Raw genomic sequence first — 27,090 nt, forward strand, 5'->3', positions numbered from 1 at the left:
GTCTCATGGTTCATGAGTTCGAGCCCCACATCAGGCTTTGCGTGGACCCTGCTTGGGGTTCTCTCACCCTTTCTCTCTGCCACCCCCCCCCCCGCTTGTTCTCTGTCTCTCTCTGTCTAAAATAAATAAGTAAACTTAAATAAAAATTACTTGTAGGTATATTTTCAACTTGTGGCTATTTTGAAACAACTTGTCTCCAACCCTTCAGGTTCAGCTCCTGTAGGTTCAGGGGTTAACTAGCCTCACTGGCTCCAAGGCAAGGGGGCTGAGCCCAACACTGAAGACAGGCAGGCACGTTCATCTAAAGACCTCCTAACAGCCACCCTACGTGGTAGGTACCATTATTATCTCCATTTTACAGATGAGGACACCGAGGCCAAGAGAATGTAAGCGACTTGCCCAAAGACACAGCCAGTAGAGCAAGAACAAGATGTAGGCCTAAGCATCTGACCCGTATCTACATTCAGAAACTTCTACAGCATCCTCCTCAAGGAGGATAATGGAAACACTTTCTCAAAGCACCCCTGGGGGTCATCTCTGATTATTTGTTTTCCAGAGCACAGAGAGAGCACATGTCATGTTTTTATTTCTACCCACTTCTCTCCCCATCCCCCCACCACTCCCAAACACACACTCAAGAAAGTGGGGGGGGGGGAGGGGCGTGGAATTACTTTACAAGAATGAGGGATCACATTTAGGAAATAGCTGCTTCCCAGTTACGGGAACATGAAGATTGGGAATGGATTCCAGGTTTCTGGGGCTGCGCTTCAACCTGGGGCCCCCGTGGGGGGCGGCCCTTCCCCCCCAGCCCGCTGGATCGCCACAGGCCTACTCTGTGTTCTTAGCAAGTGTTGTTCCAAAGTACGGCCTGCTGGGCACAGATTTGGGGTATTCTTTTATTATTATTATTATTATTATCTTAAATATTTATTTATTTTTGAGAAAGAGAGAGAGAGCAGAGACAGGAGGAGGGGCAGGGAGGGGGGGACAGAGCATCCAAAGGGGGATTCCTGTGGACAGCAGGGAGCCTGATGTGGGACTCAAACTCACAAACTGCGAGACTGTGACCTGAGCCGACGACACTCAACTGACTGAGCCACCCAGGCCCCTCGGGGTGGGGTGGGGTGGGGTCTTTTTAGAAGGGACCTTTGTGACGACATAATCCAACCCCCTCAGTTTACAGATGGGGAAACCGAGGCTCAAAGAGGCTGGGCAGTGAGTTGGGCTCCAAACCCAGGTCTCTTGACTTGGTCAAGACCTTGACAGGTCTCTTGACCCAGCGCTTCCTCCCTGGCCTTGAAGCTGCCTCTGAAAAACCAAAATGGGAATAAAATTTAAGGGGTTCCAGGCTAGCTTCTCAGAGCGTTAACCTGAGGAAATGCTGACCACGGGCAGCAAATGGTACCCACCATTCTCCGCCCCCAGGAGCCAAGAATGTCCCAAGAGAACAGTATTCCCCCACGGGACCCGGACCTGCGGGCAGGCATGTGGGGAGCCACCCCATGCCCCGGGAGGGAGCCGGTCAGCGATCGGCAGCCAGGACTGGCCTCGCTCTGGAAACTCTAGACCCACAGTGAAAGCAGGAAGTGGGCAATTTACTCTGTGCGATGACAAACTGGCGGTGTGTGTGCGGGAAGCATGGTGGGGGGGGGGGGAGCGAAAAGGAATCATGGTGCTTATGGGTGGAAATGAGCAAAAGAGGCAGAAAGAAACACGGGGCGGCATGCACGGGGGACACACGGACAAAGCCACGCGGAGGTGCTAGTGTGTGAGAGCCGAGGGGACGAAGCAAGGCCGGGGTTAGGGGAGAGAGGCTTACTTCAGTAGTTTGATATTACACATAATCAGCTCCTTCCAGTTAACAAAAATCATAGCACCCTCTTTCTCTGTCAGCAGCTCAGACTCCATCAGGGGTTTCTGAAAGATCTACAGGTGCAGAAAACGAAGCAGTTCAGAAAGCAAACCGTTAGCGTTACACCTGAAACACACGCACGCAGGTCTGTGCAGAGCATGGAGAGGACCGGGCCGTCTGCAGCTTTGTTGGGGAGGCCCAGAAGCTTCCCGCAGCTTCTGCAGCAGACGCCCCTCCCCCACTCTACCCGAGCGTTTGCGGGGCGGGGGGGGGGTTCCCCATCAGGTCTCTGCACTGTTTTACAGGGAAGGGTGGCTGAACTCTAGAGGACGGGCCTTAACTCCACCAGGATAAAGCCCGGAGGCCTGTCGAAAGTCACGCACACTCTTACCTGCCCACAGTGGGGGGTGGGCATGGCGGGAGAAGTGGGGGGCTTCAGGATGCACGTGGGTGTGGGCGGCTCTTTCAGGCTCGCCTGCAGCGTCTGTTGCATAGACAAGCCTCGGGCACCCGGAGGGGAGCCGCCCAAGGAAGCAGGGACTCTAACCAGGCAGCCTGGGTGATGTCTTCTGCCGTTGGGCCCTTGGCCTGGGCCGGGCTGGTACAGGGGCCGGCTGCGGCTCCGGGAAAGAAATGAGCCTGCCCAGGATCCAAGCTCTGCGTGGTTGGGTGACTCAGGGTAAATCACAGCTCTCCGCCCAGCCCCACGTGGCGAGCCCCTGCCTGCAAAGAGGTCATCGTCTCCTACTAGAGGCAGGGCGCTCTTCTGAAGGGTCTTTAGAGATGGGACAGCGTGTCCCATCTTTGAAATAAATGTGGCTGGGCTCAGGCTGTTCCCTGGGAGCCCTATTCTTCATGAGTCCTTGAGCTGACATTGAACCCAGCATGTACCAGACCACTGCACAAAAGTGCCACATCTAAGGGGGTGACATTCACATCCTAGACATCCTAGATTGCATATTTAGTGACAGTCAAGTGTCTTGAGGAAGGGGAACTTTTCCTAAGTATGCACCATGACTTCCTACGCATGAATGTGCCTCCTGGACCAGTAACCCATCCCGCCTCCTGTACCCATTCAACACTGGGCAGCGGGTGGTGACGTTCCTGGTTAAGACTGTCCAAGGAGATAGTTGCACAACTGTTAGGTGAGGGGCAGCGGGGGAGCAGGAGTTTCAAAACTATTACAATGTTTTTCAAACTGTAGAGTGATCCTGCCATTCAGCTCTGCAAACCCCTGTTGCTAACATGGCAACTTCCCGTGAGCATAAACAAAAGTCTTCTTCAAAACCAGGGGTTCCCAACTCTGCCTCTCCTCATCCTTCTGGACCAAGTGGCCCAGGCCTTTCAACAGCCACCCAGGAGGAGAGACAAAACAAGGCATCCTCTGGGACAGGGCAGTACACGGGGACCTGGGAGGAAACATCTTCATTCTCAGCAACAGGTTTTCCTCAGAGGTAATATGTACCACCAGGAATGACTCGAGATAATTGGCTGGATGGCTGCCATTTTCAGATGCCAACCCTGAGGCCCGGGAGACCACATGGCTTGCTCTATGGCATTAACTAGTTGGTGGCTAAGCACCCACTTCTCCGAGGAGCGTCTAGACTCCCAGTCCCCAGCCCACGTGTCTCCTTCCACACACCTCCTCACGGACTCATTCATCCCCTGACATGAGTGATCCCTCTACGGGGATGACTCAGAGGGCCACGGATAAGAGTTCGACCATCTTCTCTTGGGTACAAATCTCCTGTGTGATTTACCATCCAGATGCTCCCCACACATCAGAAAACCTCTCAGGCTGAGAATCAGGGTGCAGCCCTCCTTAACAGAGGCCCCCCTTCTCCCCAACCTCTGCCAGTATCCCCGGCCCCCACCGGCACCCATAGCTGCCATTACCTCTGTGACCAGCTGGAGGTCATTCACATAGTTCTCCTCTGTCACAATGAGCTCATGGATGTATCCTTGCCGCTTTCTTTCAGTGGGGGTCAGCATATCCAAGAGGTGTAAGTCTGAACACCCTGGAAGACACAACCATTGGGACATTTTAGTGCAAGTCTAGGGAAGCTCATACAGCCACACAGTGAAGAATCTGGGGCCTCGTGCCTGCTGGTCCCTGTGGCCTCACTGGAGCTGGGCAGTGTTACGGGTTCGATCACGTTCCCTAATAATACACATTCAAGTTATTTTTTTATATATATATAATGTTTTTAATGTTTATTTTTGAGAGAGAGAGAGAGAGAGAGAGAGACAGAGCACAGGCAGGAGAGGGGCAGAGAGAGAAGGAGACACAGAATCCGAAGCAGGCTCCAGGCTCTGAGCCATTAGCACAGAGCCCGATGCAGGGCTCGAACCCACAAACCGTGAGATCATGACCTGAACCGAAATCGGACGCTCAACCGACTGAGCCACCCAGACGCCTCCACATTCCAGTTCTAACTCTTGGTTCCTGTGGCTGTGACCTTAGGTTCCTGTGACTTGGTTCCTGTTCCTCAGAACCCTTGGTTCCTGTGACCTATACCTATGACCTTGGTTCCTGTGACTGTGACTGTGACCAGAAATCGGGCTTCTGGAGATAGAGTCAAATTGAGATGAAGTCATACTCAATTAGGGTGGGCTCTAATCCCATGTGACTGGTGTCCTTATAGGAAGACATACAGAGACGGTCAGAAAGAAGGTCATGTGACGACAGAGGCAAGGACAGAGGCAGGTGCAAGCCAAGGAACGCCAAGGATTGCCAGCCGCCATCGGAAGCGAAGAGGAAGGCACGGAAAAAATCTCCCCCAAGGCCTCCAGAGGGACGTGTCTCTGCCAACACTTTGCTTTTGGACTTTTCTCCAAAACTGTGAGAAAATAAATTTCTGTTGTTTTGAGCCACCCTGTGTGTGGCCTTTGTTGCGGCAGCCTAGCAAACTGACCCAGGCAGCGCACTCCTTCGTCCAAACTGCTGACACGATAATGTCCAGAGAAGACTAAGGAGTAATTGGCCGGTATTTCCTGAGGGCTCACCCCACGCCAGGTGCTCCACAAGGAGCTCTACGCTGGCAGGTGTGCTCAAAGCCCACAGAGGCTCCGGAAGCGTCACCATTTCACCGACAAGGAAACGGAGCTTCTGAGGGGTTGCCTCACCCCAAATCTCTTAGCTTTGCAGTGGCCGAGACTCGAGCCTGACGCTTTGACGCCAGAACCTGGGCTCTACCCCAGATGGCTACTGTTGTTGGGTCCCAGCTACAGGAGGGCATCAGCTTGTCCTGAGGTTGGCTCTCGGAGGCTCAGGTGGCTGTGCTGAGGCTCCTGCTGGGCCTGGGCACAGGGCAGAGAGATGTGGAGAGCGTTCAGACAGTGCCAGGTAAAGTCCATGAGCCAGGCTGCTGCCGTGTGCCTGGAGAGGCATTAAGCCCGAAGACAGACAGGGAAACTGCCCCGGCTGCAGACAGCTGGGCACATCCGGGGCCCCAGGTGCCCGAGGGAACGGGCTCGGTTGACCTGAGATGGGACACACACGGAAGCTGGTGCCTGCCCTTGCCTCTGCTCACCTGGTTGGCTATTTAGGGTTTTGTTGGCTTTGAACGTTCTCCGCTTATCAGCAGAGGCTGCCTCATGACACGGCACGCTGGAAGGGGGGGGGGTGGGAAGCCCCCGTTCTTGGGGGGTGCCCTTCATACAGGCCTGGGCCCACCTGTTCCAGGCCCGTGGTCTCTCCTCTCGTTTTTATGAGGGGTTCTTCATTTATCACACACACACACACACACACACACACACACACACACACTCAACCAGATTTGTGAAATAGACTGAAAGGTGTCCTGGATGTAGGAGGGAATGCGGGCAGGGGGTCCCATTCTGTTGCTTTTCTCATACCATTTTCCCCCACAAGGGGGCGCGATGGAGCACAATATGAACCATCTGCCAGCCGCCAGTGGTTCTCAAAGTGTGGTCCCCGGACCAGCAGCATGAGCCACACCAGGGAACTTGTTAGAAATGCAAATTACCAGGCCCCTGCGGAATAGACTACCTGGATTTGGGGCCCAGGAATCTGATTTAACAAGCTCTCCAGGTAATTTTTTTAAGGCAAACTAAAGTTTGAGAAGCTTGCTCTGGACTATCAGGAATTCCTCAGAGTTTCCATCTTCCCCGCAGAAAGTCTTCCCCCTAGACTGGGGCTCATGACCTAGTCTATATGCTGGAAGATTCCGCAAATAGGATGATCCCTCTGAGGTGAATGATATCACTGACTTCTTAGCAAACGTTTTCCTGTGCCAGAGATGAGCTCCACATCTGGGTCCTTCTAGTCCTGTCTTGTACCCTCCCCTGGCCAAATGCCCTTTCTAGAATGCTTTAGATTCTTTTCCTGGAACAGGACAATTTGAGGATGGGCAGGCAGATGGGAGCTGGGAAAGCAGCAGGGACGAGCCATCCTTATGTTAATATTCTCCACGCCCATCCCCACGACCTCATTCAAAGCCACTGCAATGTGGCCAAACTATAAATCCACAGATCTGTGAGCTGGGCACGAACCACCATGCAGGTCTGCAGATGAATCTGGAACTTGGGCCCTCCACTCAGCCACCAGCTTGGTCCAGCTGTTCTTTGCGGGTTGGGGCGTTGGCTGTGCTTCATTAGAACAACTGCTCCCTCAGCGAGCTCTCAGGAAGGAAGCAAGTCCTGATGGCTCGCTCTGTTCAGTTCTGCCCGCCTCTGCCGAGCCCCTGCGGGAGCTTTGGTTTTTGAGTGGTGGAGTGACGCCACCAAGTCCTTGGGCTTTCATTAAGAAAGCCACCTGGGAAACACTCTTCAGTTTGGGAGGAAACATCTCACTTGTCACCTATTCTCACCAAACTGTCCTGTCAATGAGTCAAAGAGCCCAGGAGAGAGGAAGGCTTGTTCTTATTACAGAGCAGAACGCAGCCCTTGCATTACAGGGACTTGTTGGAACTCTCACGGAGCAGGGTCTCCCCTAGAATTTTCAGGACATTCCTTTCTTTAAAAAAAATTTTTTTTTAATGTGTGTTTACTTTTGAGCGAGAGATACAGAACGTGAGCGGGGGTGGGGCAGAGAAAGAGGGGGACACGGCATCCAAAGCAGGCTCTAGGCTCCGAGCCGTCAGCCCAGAGCCCGACGCGGGGCTCGAACCCACGAACCGTGAGATCGTGACCTGAGCCGAATTCGGATGCTTAACCCGAGCCACCCAGGTGCCCAGGACCTTCCTCACTGTGAGGATATTAGGATATTGTTTAGAGCTGCAGTTGTTAGACGCATCCCACACCGTGCACTGGTGTTTGCAGGGATACAAACATCGGGCTAGGACATCAGGGAGACACTGGTTGCCCTCATCCTCTGAACATCCCTTTCAGTCACAATTTCCCTTGGAGAACATGATGGATGCTATGAACTCTGGCCCCAGAAAACTCACATGTACAACACACACACACACACGCACACACACACACACACATATTTTGCACACACTTTTATAGGGTTCACAGGCCCTCTTGAAGCTTGTTCGTGGATCTCATTCATTCATTCATTCATTGGACACATGTTTACCGATGTCCTGTCATGAGTCTGCCACCAACTGCTGGGTGCTGAGGATTCACAACAAAAGAGGAGAAATGTCTGCCTCCAGAGCATACAGTCCTCGGCTGGGGGTGGTATTAGTTCCCACAGGCCGAAGGGATACTAACCCCCACCAAGCTGAGGCTTGTGCGGCGCCCCAGCCCCCGGGGCTGAGAAAGCATTTTTGGTCGTCATAATGACTGGAGGTGCCGGCTGGGATTGGGTGGGGCTGGCCCAGGGCTGTTAAGCTGCCCTGCAATACACAGGACAGGGAATTGCCTTCCCCGAATGTCAACAGCCACCCCCCCCCCCCCCCCCCCCCCACTGAGAAACACTGACATTACTGGAAACTGAAAGCCCGGCCAGGTTGACAGCTCTGAAGCAAGGATAGTGCAAGTGACCTGCAGATTTGCTTAGAACGACTGAGGAGTCGGAAACAAGGACCCGGGAGGAAACATTAACAGGAAATGGCTTGCTTTGGATTTCAGAAGTTCTGAGTCTTCAAGTTTTACATGGTACGGTTGTTGTTGTTGCTGTTTTAAGTTTATTTATTTATTTTGAGAGAGAGCGAGTGAGCGCGCAAGTCGGGGAGGGGCAGAGAGAGGAGGGGAGAGAGAGAATCCCAAGCGGGCTCCGCGTTGTCAGTACAAAGCCTCACGCGGGGCTCGAACTCACGAACCGTGAGATCATGACCTGAGCTGAAGTCAAGGTCCCGACTCTTAACCGACTGAGCCCCCTGGCTCCCCTACGTGGTACGGCTTTGAAGAAGCCCGGAGCCCGAACAACAGCAAAAGGTCTAGAGTGGACTTAGGCTATTAGTTCCAAGAATCCCTGGTGCCGGGGCCAGTTTGGGGTGAATTGGGGGTCTGTTGCACATGGAAGGGAGGGGCACGAGGAGGTTGCACGGCCTCCTGCTCCGGGCAGCTCCAGCATTCCCGTCCATCCACCCAGAGGACCCATGTCAGAGCTGACCCAGCTGACAGGTTCCATGTGACTCTGGGCTGCTTGCCGCCACAAATTCCACCCCACGCCGTCCACCTACCAGCCTGCCTGGAGGCAGGGGGCTGACTCCGATGGCCTCTCCAGGCCCCAGCGTACAACAAAAAGCAAAGATTTTGTGGGGAGATTCGTCTCAGCATTGTATGCCGACAGCGTTGGCTTTGAATGGTCTTTTTAGCTACTGAACCGACCCACACGATGCTGTTTTAAAAGTTCTTGCTGCTGGATGCCAGACCAAGAAGACCATTACAGGCTGGAAATAGGTACTTGGAGCTAAAAAATATCCTTCCTTTGAAAATTTAATATTTAGAAAAACAAACGAGTTTAAAAACTCCATTATTCAGAGCGGGGTAAATGGAAAAGACATTGCAAATAAGAGAGTTTTCTTTAAGGGTGGAGGGATGTGGTTCTTCTCCCCTTTGGGAACCAGGATAAACATGATTTTCTGGCTCCCTTTCCCGGGGAAAACTGAGAGAATAAAGCAGAGCAAATAACTTTTCACGGACATCTCGGTGTGATGAAGGATTCTTAAAACTAACTATAATCCACTCACAGCTGAAATAATATTGCAAGCGACTCTGGGCACTTAAAACCGATCCCTAATTACAGCCCACATAAAATTCCCCATCTATGTGCTGTCCCTTGTAATTTTGCGTAGTTAGACACATTCACAAAGTGGAGAGTAGCCGTGAGACCCCTTTGAGAGTAGTTGAGTCTGGGGCACTGGAGAGAATGTGGGAAAATCTTACCCAAAAAGGTCATCTTGTCACCTCAATGGGACAACGTTCATAGGAACAGCACAATCTAAATAAATTGCTTTATTACAACAGTAGTACATGAACACATGCTCGATGTAAACAGTTCAAAGCATACAGAAGGACTTAGGGTACAACCGGGGCATCGCCCTTCTCATTCCCAAACCTTCTCCTTCCGTTCTCAACAAGGTCCATGATTTTAAAAACCAAACCAGCCCCCACAGCAAGCCGGCCACCGGACAAACCAAATAAACAGGCCTCGTTCCTGTTATGAGAGGGCCAAAATATACTCTAAGATGGTCAATAAATATTTATTAAGTTCCTACGAAGCCCAAGAGACACAGGAATGAGCAAGATAATGCCCTTGTCCTCAAGGAAACTCACAGCTGGGAGGGAGACGCGAACATGGAAATGAAATTTGAAATAGCAAGCAGTGGAGAACGTTCCTGCAGGTCTGCGAGGATAGTAGAGTCTGCAGGGCTCAGAAGTACATGCTCCTTGTCCTGAGGGAGGAAGGCTCTGCGAGGAGGTCCTACTTGTGTGTGTGTTGGGGGGGGGGGTGGTTCTGCATCAGGGAGGATGGGGCCATTATGTTGGGGGTGTGGGGCCAGTATGCCAAGTAGGTGCAGGGACACTATGGGAGATAAGGCGGGAAGCGGGAAGGCCGTAAGGTGGGCAGTACATGACATCACAGAAGGCATAATGCCAGAGGGGCCAGGCGAGAAATCCCACAATATGGAAACTCAGGCAATGGTTTTTCACCTTTAAGAGAAAGGATATACCAGTGTCTGTGGGGACATTCTGCCCAAACTCTCCGGCTAAGTGGCCTCGCCCACCAGGATACCTGTTGGAGCTGGAGCTCCTGTCTACACCGAAGCCTTCTCCAGGGCCGGCCTCAATGGAGGGAACAGGGGCCTCGTGGCTCTCGTGGCCCCTGTCAGGCTACACTGGATTTTTCTGGGAAAATGGGTCTGATTGCGTTGCCTTCAACCTCCTGGACAGAATGGCACATGTGGGATGGCTTGTCATGTAGGAAAGGCTGCAATGGATACGACATAAAGAAGGTTCTCCGGCCAGAGCACTCCCCCCTCCCCCCCTCCCCCCCACAATCCCATTCTCTAAGCTGTGAACTTGTGCGCTCCCCCTGTGCCGCTGTGCTTGGAGCTGGGACTTGGCGGTGAATGAGGCGGGCTGGGTCCTTGTCCTTGGGGAGCCCTGGTCTACCAGAGGCTCGGGCATCCCATCTAGACTCTGGTTCTGGCCAAAGCACAGGAAACTCACAAAGGGCTTCACTGCGAGCTGCCCGTCCCTGAGACCTCAGCGTTGAAGTCCTTAAGACTGGATTCTTATGGGGGTTTAGAGGAGCTGGATGGGCATGGGGACCTGTAGTGGGGGGAGGGGGAATGTCACCTGATGGCACCAAAGACCCCCCGATGCCTTATGTCCAGCTGAACCCAGGCAGCCCTCTCCGGCCTGTCTGGGGGAACTCGCTAGACCCATTCGGCTGGGTCCCTCTGGGGGCTTCCATTCAGCCACACTCAGCATTAACCCTGTAGCTTCAAAGGGTCAAGGTGGCTTCCAGAAGAATAACAATTCTTCTAAGAAGGGGAATCCAGTCTACATGGGGTGCCAGGTAGTTTAATGACTATTGAGAATTTGCAAAAATCAAATTACTCTCAGGGATAGATCTCTCTTAATTTGCCATAGGTCACTTTTAACTAAAGGCATGGCGTTCATGGCTTTATAACGGATGCTGGGATCCCTGGTGCGGCCTCGAGCATCCCATGGTGTGCACTCGTTCGCTCATTCCTGGCCCCACTGATGTTACCACCTTTGCTTTCCTTTCTTGCTGAGCCTCTGCTTTCAATGCCCACCACCCTGCGGTATCTCAGGGACCCTCAGCAGCGGCCGCAAGTAAATCCTTCGGGTACACAAAGCAGGCTGGGGTGTTAGAAGTACAGACACATGTTTATTGGAATGAGAGGCAGTAGGTTTGACTAGAGGGACCTGGGAATATCTTCCAGAGAAGCAGGGATTTGGCTTGGGCTCCATCAGGCACATGGCAGTTTCGGGTGGGGAAGTAGCGAGGGATCCAAGTAGAGGAAGTGGTTGGAGGAAAGGGGAATAGAGAGAAAGCAGTGAGGAGAGAAAGCAGATGCTGGGGTAACAGGGAGTAAAGAAAGTCAACACTGCATGCTCGCATGAGCCACACGGTTCCAGGCGCTGTATGTATGTGAACTCACAGAGTCCTCACCGACAATCCTGTGTGGCAGCTACTACGCCTATTCTCCCATTGAACAGACAGGGAAACTGAGGCACAGAGAAGTTAAGTGACTCGCCAAAGCCTCAGTTAATCAATGGCAGAGGGGGTCCTAGCCCGGAGTTACTGTTCTGAACCACCGTGCCTCCTGCCTTGCTGGGAAGGTGATGTATTAGTCAGCTAACGCTGCTGTAACCACGTCCCACAGACCACGGGGCTCACACATGAGAAATGGAGTCTCACAGCGCCGGAGGCAGCAAGTCCAAGATCAAGGTACCAGCAGGTCTGATTTCTTCTAAGGTCTCTCTCCTTAGCGGGCAGGTGGCCATCTTGTCCCTGCATCCTCACATGGCCTTTCTTCTGTTACAAAATCATTGCTGGTGACTCTTTGCGTCCAAATGTCCTCTTCACATTGGAGGTAGGGTCCACCCTAATGGCCTCATCTTAACTTAATGACCTCTTTAAGGTCCCAGCTCCAGAAACAGTCATACTCTGAGGTACTGGGGGGGAAGGGCTTCAACGTTTCAATCTGGTGGGGCCCTGGGTGGGGGGGCGGTACAGTCAAGGAGTTTGAACAGCAGAGTGAGACGTCTACATTTTTGTCTTGGTTGCAGAGCTGGGAAAGGTCCGGGCCGTGTTTCGGAAGGATCACGGTGGCAGCTTCACGGAGGCTGGGTGAGGGCTGTGGCCCCTGAGAATGGCGGCATGTTTGGAATCACCTAAGGAGATTTAGAAGGCCCGACGTCCCTGCGGTAGCCCGGACCAATCAAATCCACCTGGCCGGGGTTCCACCCGGGCCTCTGTAACATGTGGAAGCTTCCAGGAGACTCCCACGTGCAGCCCAGAGTGAGGACCACTCCATCAGAGGGAGCCCCGAAATCAAGACACCTGGTGTGGAAACGGAGCAAAATTCAGAGCCTAGATCTGTCCAGGCTCATGTAGTACGAGAGCGTCACAATTGTTGAACCGATTCCAGACCCAGGTGGGTCCCTCAAGCGGCTTGTCCAAAGGGAACTATGGTTGTAACCCAGAATGCCGTCCCTTCCGTCCATGGCCTGGAGCTCAGACAAGCCTCTGACGCTGTGTCCCTGGAGGTCACACTGCCGCCACCTGACCCCCAATGCTAGGCCTAGAGCTCAAAAAGGTCACTCTGCTCATCGGCCTCCTTGAATCGATGGGACAGCGGAGTCCACAGGTGCACGGTGACTTCTGCTATCAGGAATAAGCCCTCCGCTCTTGCTGTCTTGGGAGATGGAGACCCACAAGAAAACCAAAGAGTGGGCCCGAGGGTGGCCGGTCCCCGTTCCTCTCCCGACGCGTTCCCGAGAGACCTGGCTGTGAGGATGGTCTGGTCCGTGGCGCCCGAGGCTGTTGGGCCGGCGGTAGCCAGGCTGGGTCAAGGCGGCTGTGTCTCCTCTGACAGTGACCCTCGGCTGGCCGGTCCCGGGACCCAGCTCTGGCGGTCCAGCGGGGCAGGCATCCTCCTCGTCCCAGTGGAACTTTCTTCTCGAGGGTCTAAGCATAGCCCGGTCCCCTGCGGTCTCTCCTAACTTGGCAAACTGACCCCGGTGGGACACAAGAGACAACCTGAGCCCGGGACATTTCCTGCTCATTTCCAGCAACTGCATAGCTGCGCTCAGGTCCCTGCTTTCATGGAGCTTCCATTCTAGTGGGGGAGACAGAAAACCAAATACACGCATAAATATATGGTAGTTAGGGCGGTTATAAGAATGATGAATGACAATTCTTTTGACTACTAAGCTCATTTCCAGTCCCAGGGTCTTCTCACGTGAATTTATCTTTTAAGCCATGGTGGCTTCCCAAACACACAGCTTTGTGCAGGGGTCGAGGTCACATGCAGCGCAGAGACTGAGCACCGATGTGTCCTTTCCTTGCAGCCTAGATGGGGAGGAAGGAGCGAGACCGTCCACACAGGGCTCCTGAACGACCACCATGGGCGGTCACGACATGCAAGGGTGCAAGGTAGGCGCTGTCCTCTGGTTCATAAGCTACCGGGGAGGTGGGGCGTCGCACAACAATCAATCGTACAAGGGGAGGTACCACCGCTACTTGTAAGTGCTGTTCCTGTGTGGGTCTTTGTGGGATCCGGCCTTGCCCCGCAGGGAGCTCACGGTCTTGGGCGGGAGATGAGTGTCTGTGTGTCTGTGCGTGTGTCTGAGTCTTAAAATCCACTCATCTTCACGTATGATGAGTTACGAGCAGCTCAGCAAAGGGCTGAGTCACGGCGAGTCGGTGGAGCTGGGCTGGGCAGCGAGGAGAGGAGGAGGGGGAAGATGGGAGGACCAAGGTGGAGAAGACAGGGAGGTGGGGCGGGGGGGGGGCGGGCTGTAAGGCGGGGAGGAGACTGTGGTGATAGCAGGGGGGTGCAGGTCGGGTAGGACGAGAGAAGCAAGAGTGGGGCCGGACAACGGGTGTCCACGGATCCCAGACCGATGACACTCTGGCAGGTTGAGTGATGGGGTCTCTAGGTGGGGAAAGGCCCCGGGTCCACGCTGTCCACACCACTCATTTCCTCCCCAGTTCACACCCAGCATGCGCGGACCAGTGATGCAGGTGGGCATTTCCACCAAGTGGTTTGGAGGTCAGAGGAGAGGGTTTTCAAGAGGGCGTCTTGGAAACCCACTGCAGCAACAGAAGCCTGGACCGCTGTGGAGGGTCCTCACGGTTACTCAAAAGGGGGCAGAAAGAATGTGAGATCGGGATGGTAGCAACTAGCTCTGGAAGGGGCTCAGCCCAGGGCTTCCCCTCTCCAAGCATCAGGGTCCCCTCCTGCAAGCTGGAGGCCCATGTCCCCTGCACCTGCCACACCTTTTGGTGTTAGAGACCTGGAAGGTGTTTGGATGACGGCAGCCGTCTATGGGTTCCACCAGCAACTCAGAAAGGAAGGCGCCGATCAGGGAAGGCTTCCCTGAGCAAGCGACGACTGAGCTACGCTGAAGACGAAGCACAAGGAGCTCTCAATGAGGAGAAGGGAAGAGAGGGGTCCGGCCGGATGGGCTGGAGAAGGGAGCAGATCAGGCAGGGCCTTGAGGCCCAACTGCGAGATTTGGGCCGTTATCACTGGGAAGCCCTGGATGATTGTTAGCAGATTGCAACTTCCATTTTTAAAATAGCTCTCTGCCCACGGGGTGGAGAAGAGGCTGGAAAACCGTGAGCCTGGAGCAGGGATGGGTTAGAAGGCTGATGGTCCTGGGGCGCCTGGATGGCTCAGTCGGTTAAGCGACTGACTCTTGGTTTTGGCTCAGGTCATGATCTCACGGTTTGTGGGTTCAAGCCTTGCATCGGGCTCCGTGCTAATGGTGTGGGATTCTCTGTCTCTGCCCCAACCTTCCCCCCGCCCCCCCTCAAAATAAATAAACTTAAAAAAAAAAAAAAAAGAAGGCTATGGTCTTCATGCAAGGACTGGAGAAACTTGGTCACCCTCAGGGCCTTTGCACTTGCTATCCCTCAGGCTTGAAACACGTTTCTCCCTGACCTTTGCCTGCCAACTCCTCTGCAGTCAGACCTCCACCTCTCCACAGAGGCCTTCCTGGGCCATCCCATCTGCGATAGCCCTGGCCCTCAGTCACATCCTGGCCCATTTCATCCAGCAGCAGCTGAAATGACTTATTTGTGAGCTGTTGTTTTCCTCTGGCTCCTACAAGCTCCATGAGAGCAGGTGCCCGGTCTGTGTCTCACTGAGCACAGCCCTGTCACCTGGCCCCGTGTTCCTTGGCCACGACTCTCCTCTCCGGGAGTGCAGGAGAGGAGGTGCTTGCCAGGAAATGCAGGCAGGCTGGACCCCTCCTGGTCTCCCAGGAGCTGTTGACACAGCAGGGTGGAGGGGAGGGGCAGGGGAGGGAGGGGAGAGGACTGGCAGATTACTTCTGCCCCTTGAGGATGGGGTGAGGGCTCCTACCACGAGGGAGCCCGTGACACTGGAGGGTCGTACTGAGGACTCAGATGTGGGGGTCTTCCCACAGCGGCCTCAGAAGGACAAGGTAATGCCCCACAGAGGAGAGGGTCATCCTGGCTTCCACTTCTCTGCTGGGACAGATCATAGGGTTCAAACTCTGCCGGAGGCTTGGCAAACAGACCAGACGCATCCCAGACCCAAAGCCGTGGATGCTGAGAGGCATGTCCGGGTGTCCGCGACGGGGCAGGAGAGAACTCATCTCCCAGTCTTTAAGTGTGCTGGAGACGGCGCTTTGGGGTGCCCCCCACCCTTGTGACACATGTCCCTTATCCAAGCTGTACGGTTGCTTAAAAACAAAACACAAAGAACAAAAAGAACGAGCTCCTGGCACGTCTGGGGGCCAAACATTCCGGTCTTTCTTTGCTGGCGAGAGAACACAAGGCCACAGAATGCAGAGATGAGAAATAAGGGATCCAGTGACTCAATGCATGTGTGACAGGTTTATTGTGGGGCGCTGCATGGGCCTGCCAACCGGGTCCACGGACGTGACATTTAGAAGCCTCGCACATTCCATTTGCTCTGTCGGCCTCCCTGACGCCAGCCGCGTTGAAACACAGGGCAACTTCTCCCATTTGCCAAGCGTCCGCTGACGGGGCTGGGTGTCACCGCACATTGAGGGAGCATGAGGAAGGTGCTTACTCCAACACAGGTGGGCCTCCCACTACTGGAGAAAAGGGGACCCCGATTTGTGCACAAATGAATGAGATGGCTGAAGGTTTTAAGGAAGCTGTCCAATCTTTTCTCTGCAAAATCCCTTATCTACAAAAGCACTGCTTTCTGTAAAGTCTTAAAATGCACACAACCTTCTGTCTCGGTTTATTGCAAGAAAGGAGGAAGCCAGTTAAATGGATTCCTTCACGCCCAGGACCAGGTGCAAATGCCTTTCTCTCCTGTAAGAATGACAAGAAGGCTATTGTCGGTGGGGGGGCTTACTACCTGCTGGGTACAATTATTATCCCTCCATATGTAAATGAGGAAACTATAGCACAAAGGGGTTAAGTCACTTGGCCACAATCACACAATTAGGAAGTGGGAGAGCTGGGATTTGAACCCATGTCCCGAACCACCACCCTGTATTCCTTCCTGGCCTCTATAAAAGCCCAGGGTACCGTTAGGTCAGACTCCTCCATCGCCACTATCTGCCTACAGGAAAATAAAATACTCCAAAACTTTAAGAGAAATGGAATGAAATATTACCCTGAACTTGTAGACAGGCCGTGTTAGTATCTTTGGCGCCATGTTTTTCTGGCAGAGGCCAGCCATGGAAACGGAGACGCTAAGGCAACCGTTCGGGGTGGCACTGAGCACGGGCGTCTCTGGCAAGCCTGTGTCTTTGGAAGATCCTGCAGTGGAGGTGAGCCGGACTAGAAGGGTTGAGGAGGCGGCTGCGTCCTGAGCCTGAGCACTGAGAAGGTGCCACAAGGTGCAGGCATCGGGCAACAGCTCCTCCACCCCCCCAGCTGAGTGAACCACACACGGAATGGTCTCCACCTTTCCACACAGACAGTCGTGGTTATGGGAGGCGGCTGGTGCCGAGATGCTGCGGTTCTCGCGTGGCACAAGGTCAAAGGACTAGCCAGGGAAAGGGGGAGGGGCCTCTGAGAACTTCACGCTCTCAGCTCACAGCGCAGGGCTAGTGCGCACGGCTGGCTCTCCCTGATCTGGATTCCGTGGACCGAGCGGGGAGCGGGGGGAGGGGGGAAGGGGGGCAGGAATGGGGGGTGGGTAGGTCGGTGGCATCTCTCTGCATGCACATGCGCGCGTGCGCCCACCCCTCCCGCCCCTAGCCCTCCCCCCACTTTCCTGGTGGGGCCTGGAGTGCGGCGGGTGGACCCGTTGAACTCGAGTGTGTGTGACAGGGGACCAAGAAGGGAGGGGGCAGCACAGGACGGAGAAGGGGAAGAAACCAGGGGAATCAAGTCGTTCAACGGAGTGAAAACAGGCTCCTTGATGAAAAACGTTAGATAAAGTGCTTTTGCCCCTTGTAGGTCACTCGGGAGCAACTGCACGAAGAGGAGGATCTGCCCAACTTTAAAAAACGACGGGCAGAGTCAAGGGGACACTTCCTCTTTCGAGGCTTGCAACATCACCCTGACCTCAGGTGCGGGGCAGATGTGGGAACCGCAGCGGTCCGCCTCAGCCAGAATCTTCTATAGCGTGATGGGTCTGTTTTCACCACCCCACCCAATATTACCAAGCTAAAGACGGAGGCGTGCGCGCGGGCGCGCGCGCACACACACACACACACGCGCACACACACACACACAGCCTGTTGACAACGTAAAACAATAACCTGGTAGTTTCTGAGAGGTAGTGTGTGTTTAACAGCACGTTGCCCTGGTATAATTTTGTAGCTGATTTTCACTTTTGACAAACAAAACCTTTTAATTTTTTTGTGAATCAAATCCTATCATTTAAAAATGACCGGGGAGGGGCGTCTGGGTGGCTCAGTTAAACATGGGGCTCTTGATTTCAAGCCAGGTCAGGGTCTCCCGGCTCTTGAGATGGAGCCCCAAGCCCTGACAGTGTAGATCCTTCTTGGGATTTTCTCTCTCCCTCTCTCTCTCTCTCTCCCTGCTCCTCCCCTGTTTGTGATCTCTCTTTCTCTCTCAAAATAAATAAACATTTAAAAATAATAAAAATTAAAATGTCCAGGGAGTTTTTAAAGAACTTCCTTGGGGCGCCTGGTTGGCACAGTCAGTTAAGCATCTGACTCTTGATTTCGGCTCAGGTCATGATCTCAGTTAGCTCGAGCCCCATGCTGGGCTCCACACTGACAGTGCAGAGCCTGCTTGGGATTCTCTACCCCTCTCTCTGTCCTTCCCATGCACTCTCTTTCTCTCAAAATAAACTTTAAAAGATAGTAAAAACAAAACAAAACAAAACAAAACAAAACAAAACAAAACAAAACAAAACAACTTTCCCCCAAGTGGCAATGGAACCCTTTGAGATGGAATAACTACCCACCAGGAAACATTCTGGAAACCTGGCTTTTTGTGTGTGGAATTTTCTTAAAGAAAAGCCCAAGAGAATTCTGGCCGAAGTGAAATAGTGAAATATTCACATACAGCTATCGTGATCTTTGACCTTATTGTGTTCCCCTATCCCACCAGATCCAAAATAGCAGACATTTTGAAGACTTGGGTTGTTTTTTGTTTTTTTTTTTTTTTTTTTTTTTTTTTTTTTCCTGTGCATTTTGGGACCACTGGCAGTCAATGTAGTTTTTCATAAAAATTCTCTTGGGTGTTTTGGAACTAAAAGGAATGAATAGGATTAACGTATACTTTTGCTAGAAGAAAAAAATGAATATTCACTCTCAGGAATTAATTTTCAATTTGCCAGGAAGCAGGGCTGTGATTTGTTGGGCCCCTTCCCCAACTGTGATCTGGGTGGCTGCCTCCCCGACCCCGTGCCAGGGGTAGACCTGGCCCAGAGGAAGGTTGCCACACCCTGGCATCTCTGGTCCTTGGCCTCCTTCACAGACTAGATGAGTAACAGACCCCAGGAGCAGCCCCTCCCAAGAACACAGTTGCTGCTGGGAAACTCACAGCTAAAGGAAAGGGGCCTGCAAATGTACCTCGGTATCCTCTTGGGGGGGTGATGTGGTGTGCCTGGAATGGAACCCCCAGTGCCTCTTCCTTGTGTATTAATTGCTCAACCCGCTCGTTCAAACAGGCATTTCTGAGTACTTAACCTACTATATGCCAAGGTGGGCATATAGCATATTGAGCAACAGAAATTGCGGATTTTTAGGTGAGAGGTGGGAATATTGGTGATTCCATGTTTTAACCTACGACTGAGAGGGTTTTCTTAAGCTGGTATTACCAGGGTTTTCTTCGGATGGGATCAAAGAAGGCATAGAGAGAGAGCCCAGTTGCCATCTGCTTATGGGAGTCTGGATCTGCCCAGTTCCCTTCCAGAAACAGGGCAAACACCAGTTTCTGCCATATGTGTAATGGTGTAATATTTTTTACTTTACAAAGGGAAGAATCCTTCCTTTACATCAGCTTCTCCAGGGCACCCTTTTTACGCAGAGGCAGTCCAGGCTCTGGCCCGCTGGCCGCCACTCTGTTCCCGCTCTGCAGCTCTCTGGGCCCTGCTCTGCAGTGCAGAGAGGCAGCTGGCCTTAGGAAGGCAACTCAAAACTGCAAAAGGAGGGTGATCTCATTTGGACACGTCTTGTCCATATGGCGCTGTACCCACAGATCAGTTGCAGATACATTCACATGACAAATCGGCACCAATTATGAAATTAAATGATTTAATGACCAGCTGTTTTTGTTAAACCACTAAAAAAAAAAAAAAAAAAATCTGACATCTTTAAACTCTGGGGCCAAAGGAGATACCTAGCATCACTTTGCTAACTTAATTAAAAGATGCTTTTTCTCTCCTTTATTCAACTTCCTGTTAAGCAGATTTTCTGAGAACAGGACTAAAAGTACTTTAGTACCAAACTGCATACAATGGGGAATAGCCAAGAAGAGTACGATCAAGTCTAAAATATAGAACCAAGATTCTGGGACACTTTTTACACCACAGATACAGAGCATGAACTTATTACGTGATTAAGTTTACTCAACAGTAGTTACGGAACAAAAGCAGCGACTACCAGCAAGGCACCTATGTTAGCCGTGAACAACCAGGTGAACATTAACCACGGTGGCCAGTGGGTGGGACTGGGGTTTCTCAACCTTGGTACTGGTGACATCTGAGTCCAGATAATTCTCCGTGGTGGGGGTGGTCCTGTGCCCTGCAGTGCAGTTCACAGCATCCCTGGTCTGCACCCACTAGATGCCGGTAGCATTCCCCCTGGTTGAGAAGAAGTGGATCAGATGGACACTCTATAATCAAATGCAAACCAAATGGTTCGAGGGGGAAAGAGCATGTCCTGGGGAACAACCTGTGTCCGTTCACAGACCAGAAGGAAGTCTGGAGGAATGATCTATAGAGAGGGGATTGTAGAGAGAGTTACAGAGTGCACAGCAGTACCCACCTTGACAATGTGTCACTTCAACCAAACTCAAGGCTGGAGAAGAAACATTGGCTTATATGGGGGAAGGGCTCCTGGGCAAGAGATGGGGCTCGCTGTCTTGATCCTTGCTCCACAAGTGGGGGGCAGGGAGGAGGTTGGGGACAGAGAACTCTCCACCCACCTCCTGGCCTTTGCACGTCCTGACATCTGTGCCTAGAACAGCCACTTCTCTTTCCGGCTTCATCTGGCCCCTAGTTCTTTCAGGTCTCAGGTTAAATATCACTTCCTGCTGGGAGGGTTCTCTGACCCTCTCCCTGCTGCCGCCCTGCCCGCCCCAACTGGATGTCCTGCTCAGTGGTGCCTTGCAACCATACTTCCAGCACAGGACTTATCACCTTATCACACACAGCCCACATATATTTACATGTACTGTGGTAGTTTGGTTTTCTGCTGGTTCTTCCCATTAGAACACAGACTCCATGAGGACAGGGACCCTGTCTCCAGTAGTGACTGAGCAGCACACTCTCCCGTGAGTCCCATAGGATGCCGGACACGTGATGGATCCCTCCCCCCCAAATAGAAACCATTGTTCAAATGAAGGGCAGAGGAGGGTCGCTAAGTGAAGTTCATGATCGGAAGCAAGTGCATGGTCATCAGAGCAAAGTTTCTTCAACACATACACTGGTTTATTTCTGCAAAGGCGACAAGACTGGCGTGTGCGAGGCAGAAACGGGTGGCGGGGAGCAGTATGGAAGCCGTGAAAGTTTCCATCTCCACCCACACGTTCTCTGGATGTTCATCAGACACTTATTATGATACATCTTTCAGAGAAATGTTTTGTACCCTGAGTCCAGTCACACACCTGTCAATGTATCAAGGACGTGCACCAAAAGCCCGAAGAGACAGTTAACCGCTCAGCTGCGCGGTAGTTCTAGTCTTCAAAACCCGTCTTGTAAGGGGCCATCCTCTACTCCTTGATCAGGGAGGAGCGGATAGCAAGGTGGGGGCGGGGGGGGGGGGTCAAAGAAGACTCCGTGAGGAGCGGATGGCGTCTGTATCTCAAAGCCCAAGCGTCCCCATGGACACGTGGGCAGCTGGCCCCGGCTGCCATCTAGTCTGTCTGGATCCCCGTCACCACTGCCAGGTTCCAACATCAAAACACAGAGACATTTCCGTCTAACTTTTGTATGAAGAATTTAATTATCTATACACGTAACTAATCCAAAAGGTGGTATTACAGTTGTTAAAGCCGCAGGTTTATGTATTTATATATCTTACATTCATATCCATGAAAATACTGGAGCGCAAGGGAACGAGGGGAAGCAGCCCCCACTCTCCGCGCCGTGTGAGTGCGGGAGGGGCTCTGCACAGACGCCCCCGAGGGAGGCGTGAAAACAGAAGGTGACTTCAGGTTACAAAGGCATTAGTGGAACCGCGAGACTGTGCCGAGGCTCCCCCCACCCGGTGTCCTGTGCTGTCAGCAGCGGGCATTTTTATTGAGAGCTTCCAACTAGTGTTTAAAAGACACAACATGGCTTCAGCTACAACACATCTAACACATACACGGACCATGAGCTCCATTTCGTATTAATCTGCAGAAATCCCACAGTCTAGTTAAAAAAAATGTAAACATTGGAAATTAATTGCAGGGAGACTTCTATACATTCTTTCTTGTCAAGAAAATTACGTGTTCAAAATCGGTCATTCCGTGAAAAGTAACTGGAATAAAAACTTCATGTAACAGAGACTAAGGAGAGATTGTAGATACTGTTGATCGTGACAACCTCAGCGGCGTCGTCTACTGATTTTACGGCATGAAAACACGCAAGATTAAAAACCCCAAACAGAAAACACCAACTCAACCAGATAAATCTGAGACCGAACAAAAAAACACAGGTGCTTTCTCCTGTGGCTACAAGGTCACTGTGCAAAATCAGATTAATGCAATATGATTAGAGCATCGTACAAGGTGGTAGCTTTCGCCATGGGAAGAACTAAGTTCTTATGTACAGGATGTATTATTACATGCTCGGCAGGGTACATCTGATACACACGAACAAGCGCCAAACACCTTCCGTTTAATTGGGGTCGTTCTACACGGCTTTAAAACAGATACACTGAATTCCTCTGCTTCCACAGCAGGGGGCGGGGGAAACCCAAACTACACAATGTCGTTGGTAACACTGGACAAAATGAACAAAGAAAATACATCAAGTCTCAGATTTATGGACATTTGGAACATTTTTTTTTTTTTCCATAGCACACGCAGAATTCCTTGATAGTGGGTCTTTTTGCAAAACCAAAATGGCAAAGGAGTAATTTATTGATTTTTATTAAAAGGCTAAAATATATTTTTAAAAACACTTTTAAAACTATCGAAAGCACCTGTGCAAAGGTGGGGGGGAAGTCAATTCGAGTCACTAGGAAAGCCACAAAAGGACCCACTACCCTGTGTAATTTTGTAAGGTTTGCTTCTATCTCTGCAAGTCATAACTCGACATTGTCATCACGTGCAACTAAGGTAAAATGAGGTAAACTGCTCTGCAGTGAGTTCTTCTACTCAGAAGGCAGTAGGTGATCATGCTGGAAGTCACATGATCAAGGCTGCATCTCCCATCATCCCTCTGGGCAGTGATATGGGATAGTGGGTCTCTTTGAGGACTTTCAAGCCTGAGGGGGGGATGGACAACATATGATTCCTAGAAAAAGGAGGAAAACAACACATAAGCAAAACAAAACAATGAGCAAAATTCAAGCTAGGAAAATGAGTCAGGCATGTCAACAGCATGGTGCCAAAATGATCAAAAAAAAAAAAAAAAAAAGGAAAAAGGGGGGAGGGGAGGGAGGGGACATGCTACAGAAGGAATGAAAAAAAAACAAAAGAAAAGAAAACAACCCCACAAGATAAAAGTCTTGCATTACAGAAGGTCTTCAAAGAGACTGTTGCGAATGCAGCAATGGTCTAGCTTTACGTTCTGCAAACAAAGCTCGGCAGAATCAGAGCAATGCTGCATGTTTTACCGTAAGGAACCAGACGGGAGAGACAACGGAGCCGCTCAGGCACTTACATTGCTGGCTTGGGTCCATGTCTGTGGTCAGCTTCACGTAGTTGGAGGGGAAGAGCCCCACTTGTCCATTGACTTCTCCTTTCCACCAGTCGGGGTCCTCCTTGTTGAGGACGTTGATGATCTGGCCCTTGTTGAAGGCCAGTTCATCGTCGTTCTGGGCGATGTAGTCGTACATGCCGATCACCTGGCACACTGCGGAAGACACAGGGCCAGGTGAGAGCTGCCCGGCCGAGAGGCACGCGGAAGGGGCCACTTGGGGTCATCAGATATGCCCACGTGTTAGTGCTGTTCTTTCGGGACAGGACAGAGCGAGGGCAGCGGAGGAAGATGGGTTAAAAACCAAGACGACAGCAAAATTTCACATGGAGTCTTTAGTTTATATAAACCCTTCCTCTTTCTCATGTGGACTTGTCAGCAGAAAATTTACACTGATGACTGAACGCTCATGGAATCATTTCTATTTGAGCGGAGGGGAACTCCTTAAAAATGCTGACTCTGGAAGCCGGGTCAGCCGTGCATCCCGTGCATCCCGGGGACTTTGCTACAGTTCTCTGCTTCCTTTCTTGCTTCTTCTTTTGTCTTTTTAAGGTGGAAGGTAATTATCATCTGATCTCCCCACAAACCCAAATCTTCCTGAACAGTGAAAATCCGTGTTTTATTCTGCTCTATCTTTGTGTCTCAAACTTTTGTCTCAGAGGAGAAATTTCCACATTCAAGAATAGTTTTTCTTGTCTCTTTTTCCCTCGAACCTATGGGAGGTTAAACTGCCTTCGTTTCCTGGCATTATCACACTTTAGATAAGACCATACGGTGAGGTCGTGCCCCTAATTAATCTTTCTTAACCAACCTGTATATGGGTGTAGGTTTTTCAAATTCTCCAGCTAACTGACTCACTTCAGCAAATCCTTTCTGTGGGTTTCAACCAACCTGATGACAGGGACACTGCCAGGCATCCCCCCAAGGCAGGGAGGGTGGGGGGATCCAGCTGGCACCACACCCCTCCGCCCACACGAGGCCACAGCTCAGGCAGAGAGGCCCAGCTGGGGCTGGGCACAGTCCCGGTTTGCCAATCCTTTCGTTTCTTGCAAAGGCTGCCAAGTGTGAATCTGATTTCACCGGGATGTATGGCAAGGACACAAACGAAAATTCTGCATTTTCCACAAATGCCACCCAAGAACTGGTAGCTTTAAAGACCTAAGGCAGAATCCTGCTCCCCTGACCTCACCCGCCTCAAATATTACCAAAGCATCTAATTTGGTCTCTTCGGGCAGAAAATAGCCAACCGGCTCAGCCGCAGTGCCCTCTGTTCTTTTGAGTCCTTTAGGAGAGTGTGTGCAACATCCTGCCCAGTAAGCGAAGCCCCTCTGTTCACAGGAAATGTCACAGGGGAGTTATTTTAGTCTTCAGTGAACAGCATATTGCAACCAACAGAACCCCGTGGCCTCCAGCTCTATCTCCTGACCTATTTAGACCCCAGCCATTTATGTTTAGGAGCTCCCTTTTGTCCCCTCACCCCCTCGCCCAAATCCCAAATTAAATAGCTGGAAGGAAATCAAGAGAAAAATCTGGCTTTAATGCCGCAGCATTCATGGCTGCTTTAGGAAGAGGGTTCCAACAAGGGCCCTGTTGTACCCAGAACAGCAAAGCTGCTTAGATACTTGGTCCTTTTGAAAAACATATTCCAGATCACATTAGTTGGGTATCAGTCCCGGCAAGCACAGGAAGTGCTTACAGCAGATGTGAGAAACAATCTAAGATACTTCGGGAGAAAACCGACTGGAAAGACCAACGTGACCTGCAGGCCGTCTTCCAAATAGAGATCGTAAACCACCTACCTGCCGGTAACGCCGTCGGCTTCGGTGGCTCCGTTGGAGTGATTTTGCTCGTCCCGGGGCTTAAAAGTTTTACATAATTAGCGGGGAACCAGCCTATCTGGCGCTTTTTCCCACGTGCCTAGTAAGAAAATAATTACATCAAAATGTTTAAGAGGCTCATGATCCTTCGTGATGAAGTTTTTGCTATGCAACAGAGCACTTGTACAGTGTATAGAAAACTGCAAACCAAGTGGCATTAACACAGTAGAATCTCTCACTTACTTACTAGATTATGCAATGAAAACCCCGTAGCTGAAATTCAAATTGTGGCAGTCATTGGTCAGCAAAGCCTGGAGTGTTTCTGCACGGGCTGGGCTGTGCGGATCACAATTCCGTGTGATGTGGTATGTCCTAGCTAGAACCCTTGCTCGGGCAGCGCCGGCTCTGATGTGTTAATTTCAGGTAATGCAGAGATTATGGCAAATGCCAACATGACATACGGATTTCACAGGAATGAAAGTAGTAACCATCATAAGATACTACTAATCACAGCAGGCCACACTTACTGGTGCTTTTGATGAGTCACGTCCTGCACTGAGCAGGTTACACGTATGTATCTGCACGATGCCGGAAGGGAGAATCCTATTATTTCTCCCATTTCCCAGATAAAGAAAGTGAGGCCCAGAAAAGTTAAGTGAGTTTTGGCGTTACAAGCTAGTTAGTGGTAAGTCCCTATTTACCCTCATGCCTCATTCTTCTGGATGATACAAGGTAACATACTGTAATATTTACAGGACATACAGAGTCTCAACTTGACACTGTTTTCAAAGACCGTCAGGCCTCCATGACGGCTACAGCCATTTCCGGTGCCATTCTTTTCTCCTTCGCTTCCATCTGATTCAACACAAGACCCGTTTACTGAGTGTTTACATGCTGGGTGTTGTCGGAAAGGGATAGCCTATGGCCTGGAGGAACGGATAATAAAGGTGGTGAGCTGAGACCTGAAATTTTTGACTCACTCTGTGAGACGGAAGAGTCCAGGTGAGAATCTTGAGCAGTGCTATGACCACGCAACTACACCAATGGCAACAGAGAACTCAAACTGGTTTACCCGTGTGCACACGTGCATGCACACACACGCTGCATCTCTAGAAGCAAGACTCTGGTAAAAGCAGCTGCTTTTGGAGCACGTGGGCGGCTCAGTCAGTTAAGTGCCCGACTTCAACTCAGATCATGATCTCATAGTCCGTGGGTTCGAGCCCCGCGTCGGACTCTGTGCTGACAGCTCAGAACCTGGGGCCTGCTTCGCATTCTGTGTCTCCCTCTCTCTGCCTCTCCCCTGCTCACGCTCTCTCTCAAAAATAAATAAACATTAAAAAAAAAAAGAGCGGTTGCGTTTGAGGATGGGGGGGGGGCGGGAGACATTTTGCATCCCCTTTTGCTCACTGCTGCATTTTATTTATTTTTTATTACTTTTTCAACATTTTATTTTTAAGTAATCTCTACGCCTACCTTGGGGCTCAAACCCACAACCCCGAGATCAAGAGTCACACGCTCCACTGACTGAGCCGGCCGGGCGCCCCTCACTTTTGAATTTTCAGCCATGTGAATATATTACCTATTCCCAAAATAAAATGAAGCTAAGAGGTAAGAAAGCTTCCTCTACCTTAACTCTGCCCTCCCACCTGCCAATTTATTAAGAGGGATACATCTGGGTTACTTGTAGAACGCAGATCAAATTTCCCTTTCCTTGTGCTCTGACAGACTTCATGCCCTTGGCTGAAGGGCTAAAGCTTTTATTTTTACAGGGAATCCGCCCACGACGGCAGCCTCTCATTTG

General features: G+C 51.4%; 1 protein-coding gene and 1 long non-coding RNA gene across 9 annotated transcripts in view; one reads left to right on the top strand and one right to left on the bottom strand.

The window, feature by feature from the left end:
- The window catches only part of ITSN1 (intersectin 1), a 220,478-nt gene that overhangs the window by 25,431 nt on the left and 167,957 nt on the right, over positions 1 to 27,090 (bottom strand). For 5 of the 8 annotated variants that reach the window (XM_023238780.2, XM_023238781.2, XM_023238779.2 and 2 more), the window contains 4 exons: positions 25,272 to 25,389; positions 23,437 to 23,628; positions 3,749 to 3,870; positions 1,820 to 1,926 (listed from right to left, as the gene is read on the bottom strand). In XM_023238780.2, coding sequence (XP_023094548.1) covers positions 1,820 to 1,926; positions 3,749 to 3,870; positions 23,437 to 23,628; positions 25,272 to 25,389 — 539 coding nt within the window. Of the gene's footprint in view, positions 1 to 1,819; positions 1,927 to 3,748; positions 3,871 to 11,102; positions 13,087 to 21,545; positions 23,068 to 23,436; positions 23,629 to 25,271; positions 25,390 to 27,090 lie in introns of those variants that run through there. The other 3 variants (XR_006584829.1, XM_023238783.2, XM_023238782.2) reach the window with 3 other exon arrangements.
- Positions 11,558 to 13,743, top strand: LOC123379872. Its single transcript, XR_006584835.1, has 3 exons — positions 11,558 to 11,693; positions 12,035 to 12,402; positions 13,319 to 13,743. It is a non-coding gene; the product is annotated as an uncharacterized LOC123379872 (long non-coding RNA).

Source organism: Felis catus, chromosome C2 (genome assembly GCF_018350175.1).
Source record: "Felis catus isolate Fca126 chromosome C2, F.catus_Fca126_mat1.0, whole genome shotgun sequence".
Lineage (NCBI taxonomy): Eukaryota > Metazoa > Chordata > Mammalia > Carnivora > Felidae > Felis > Felis catus.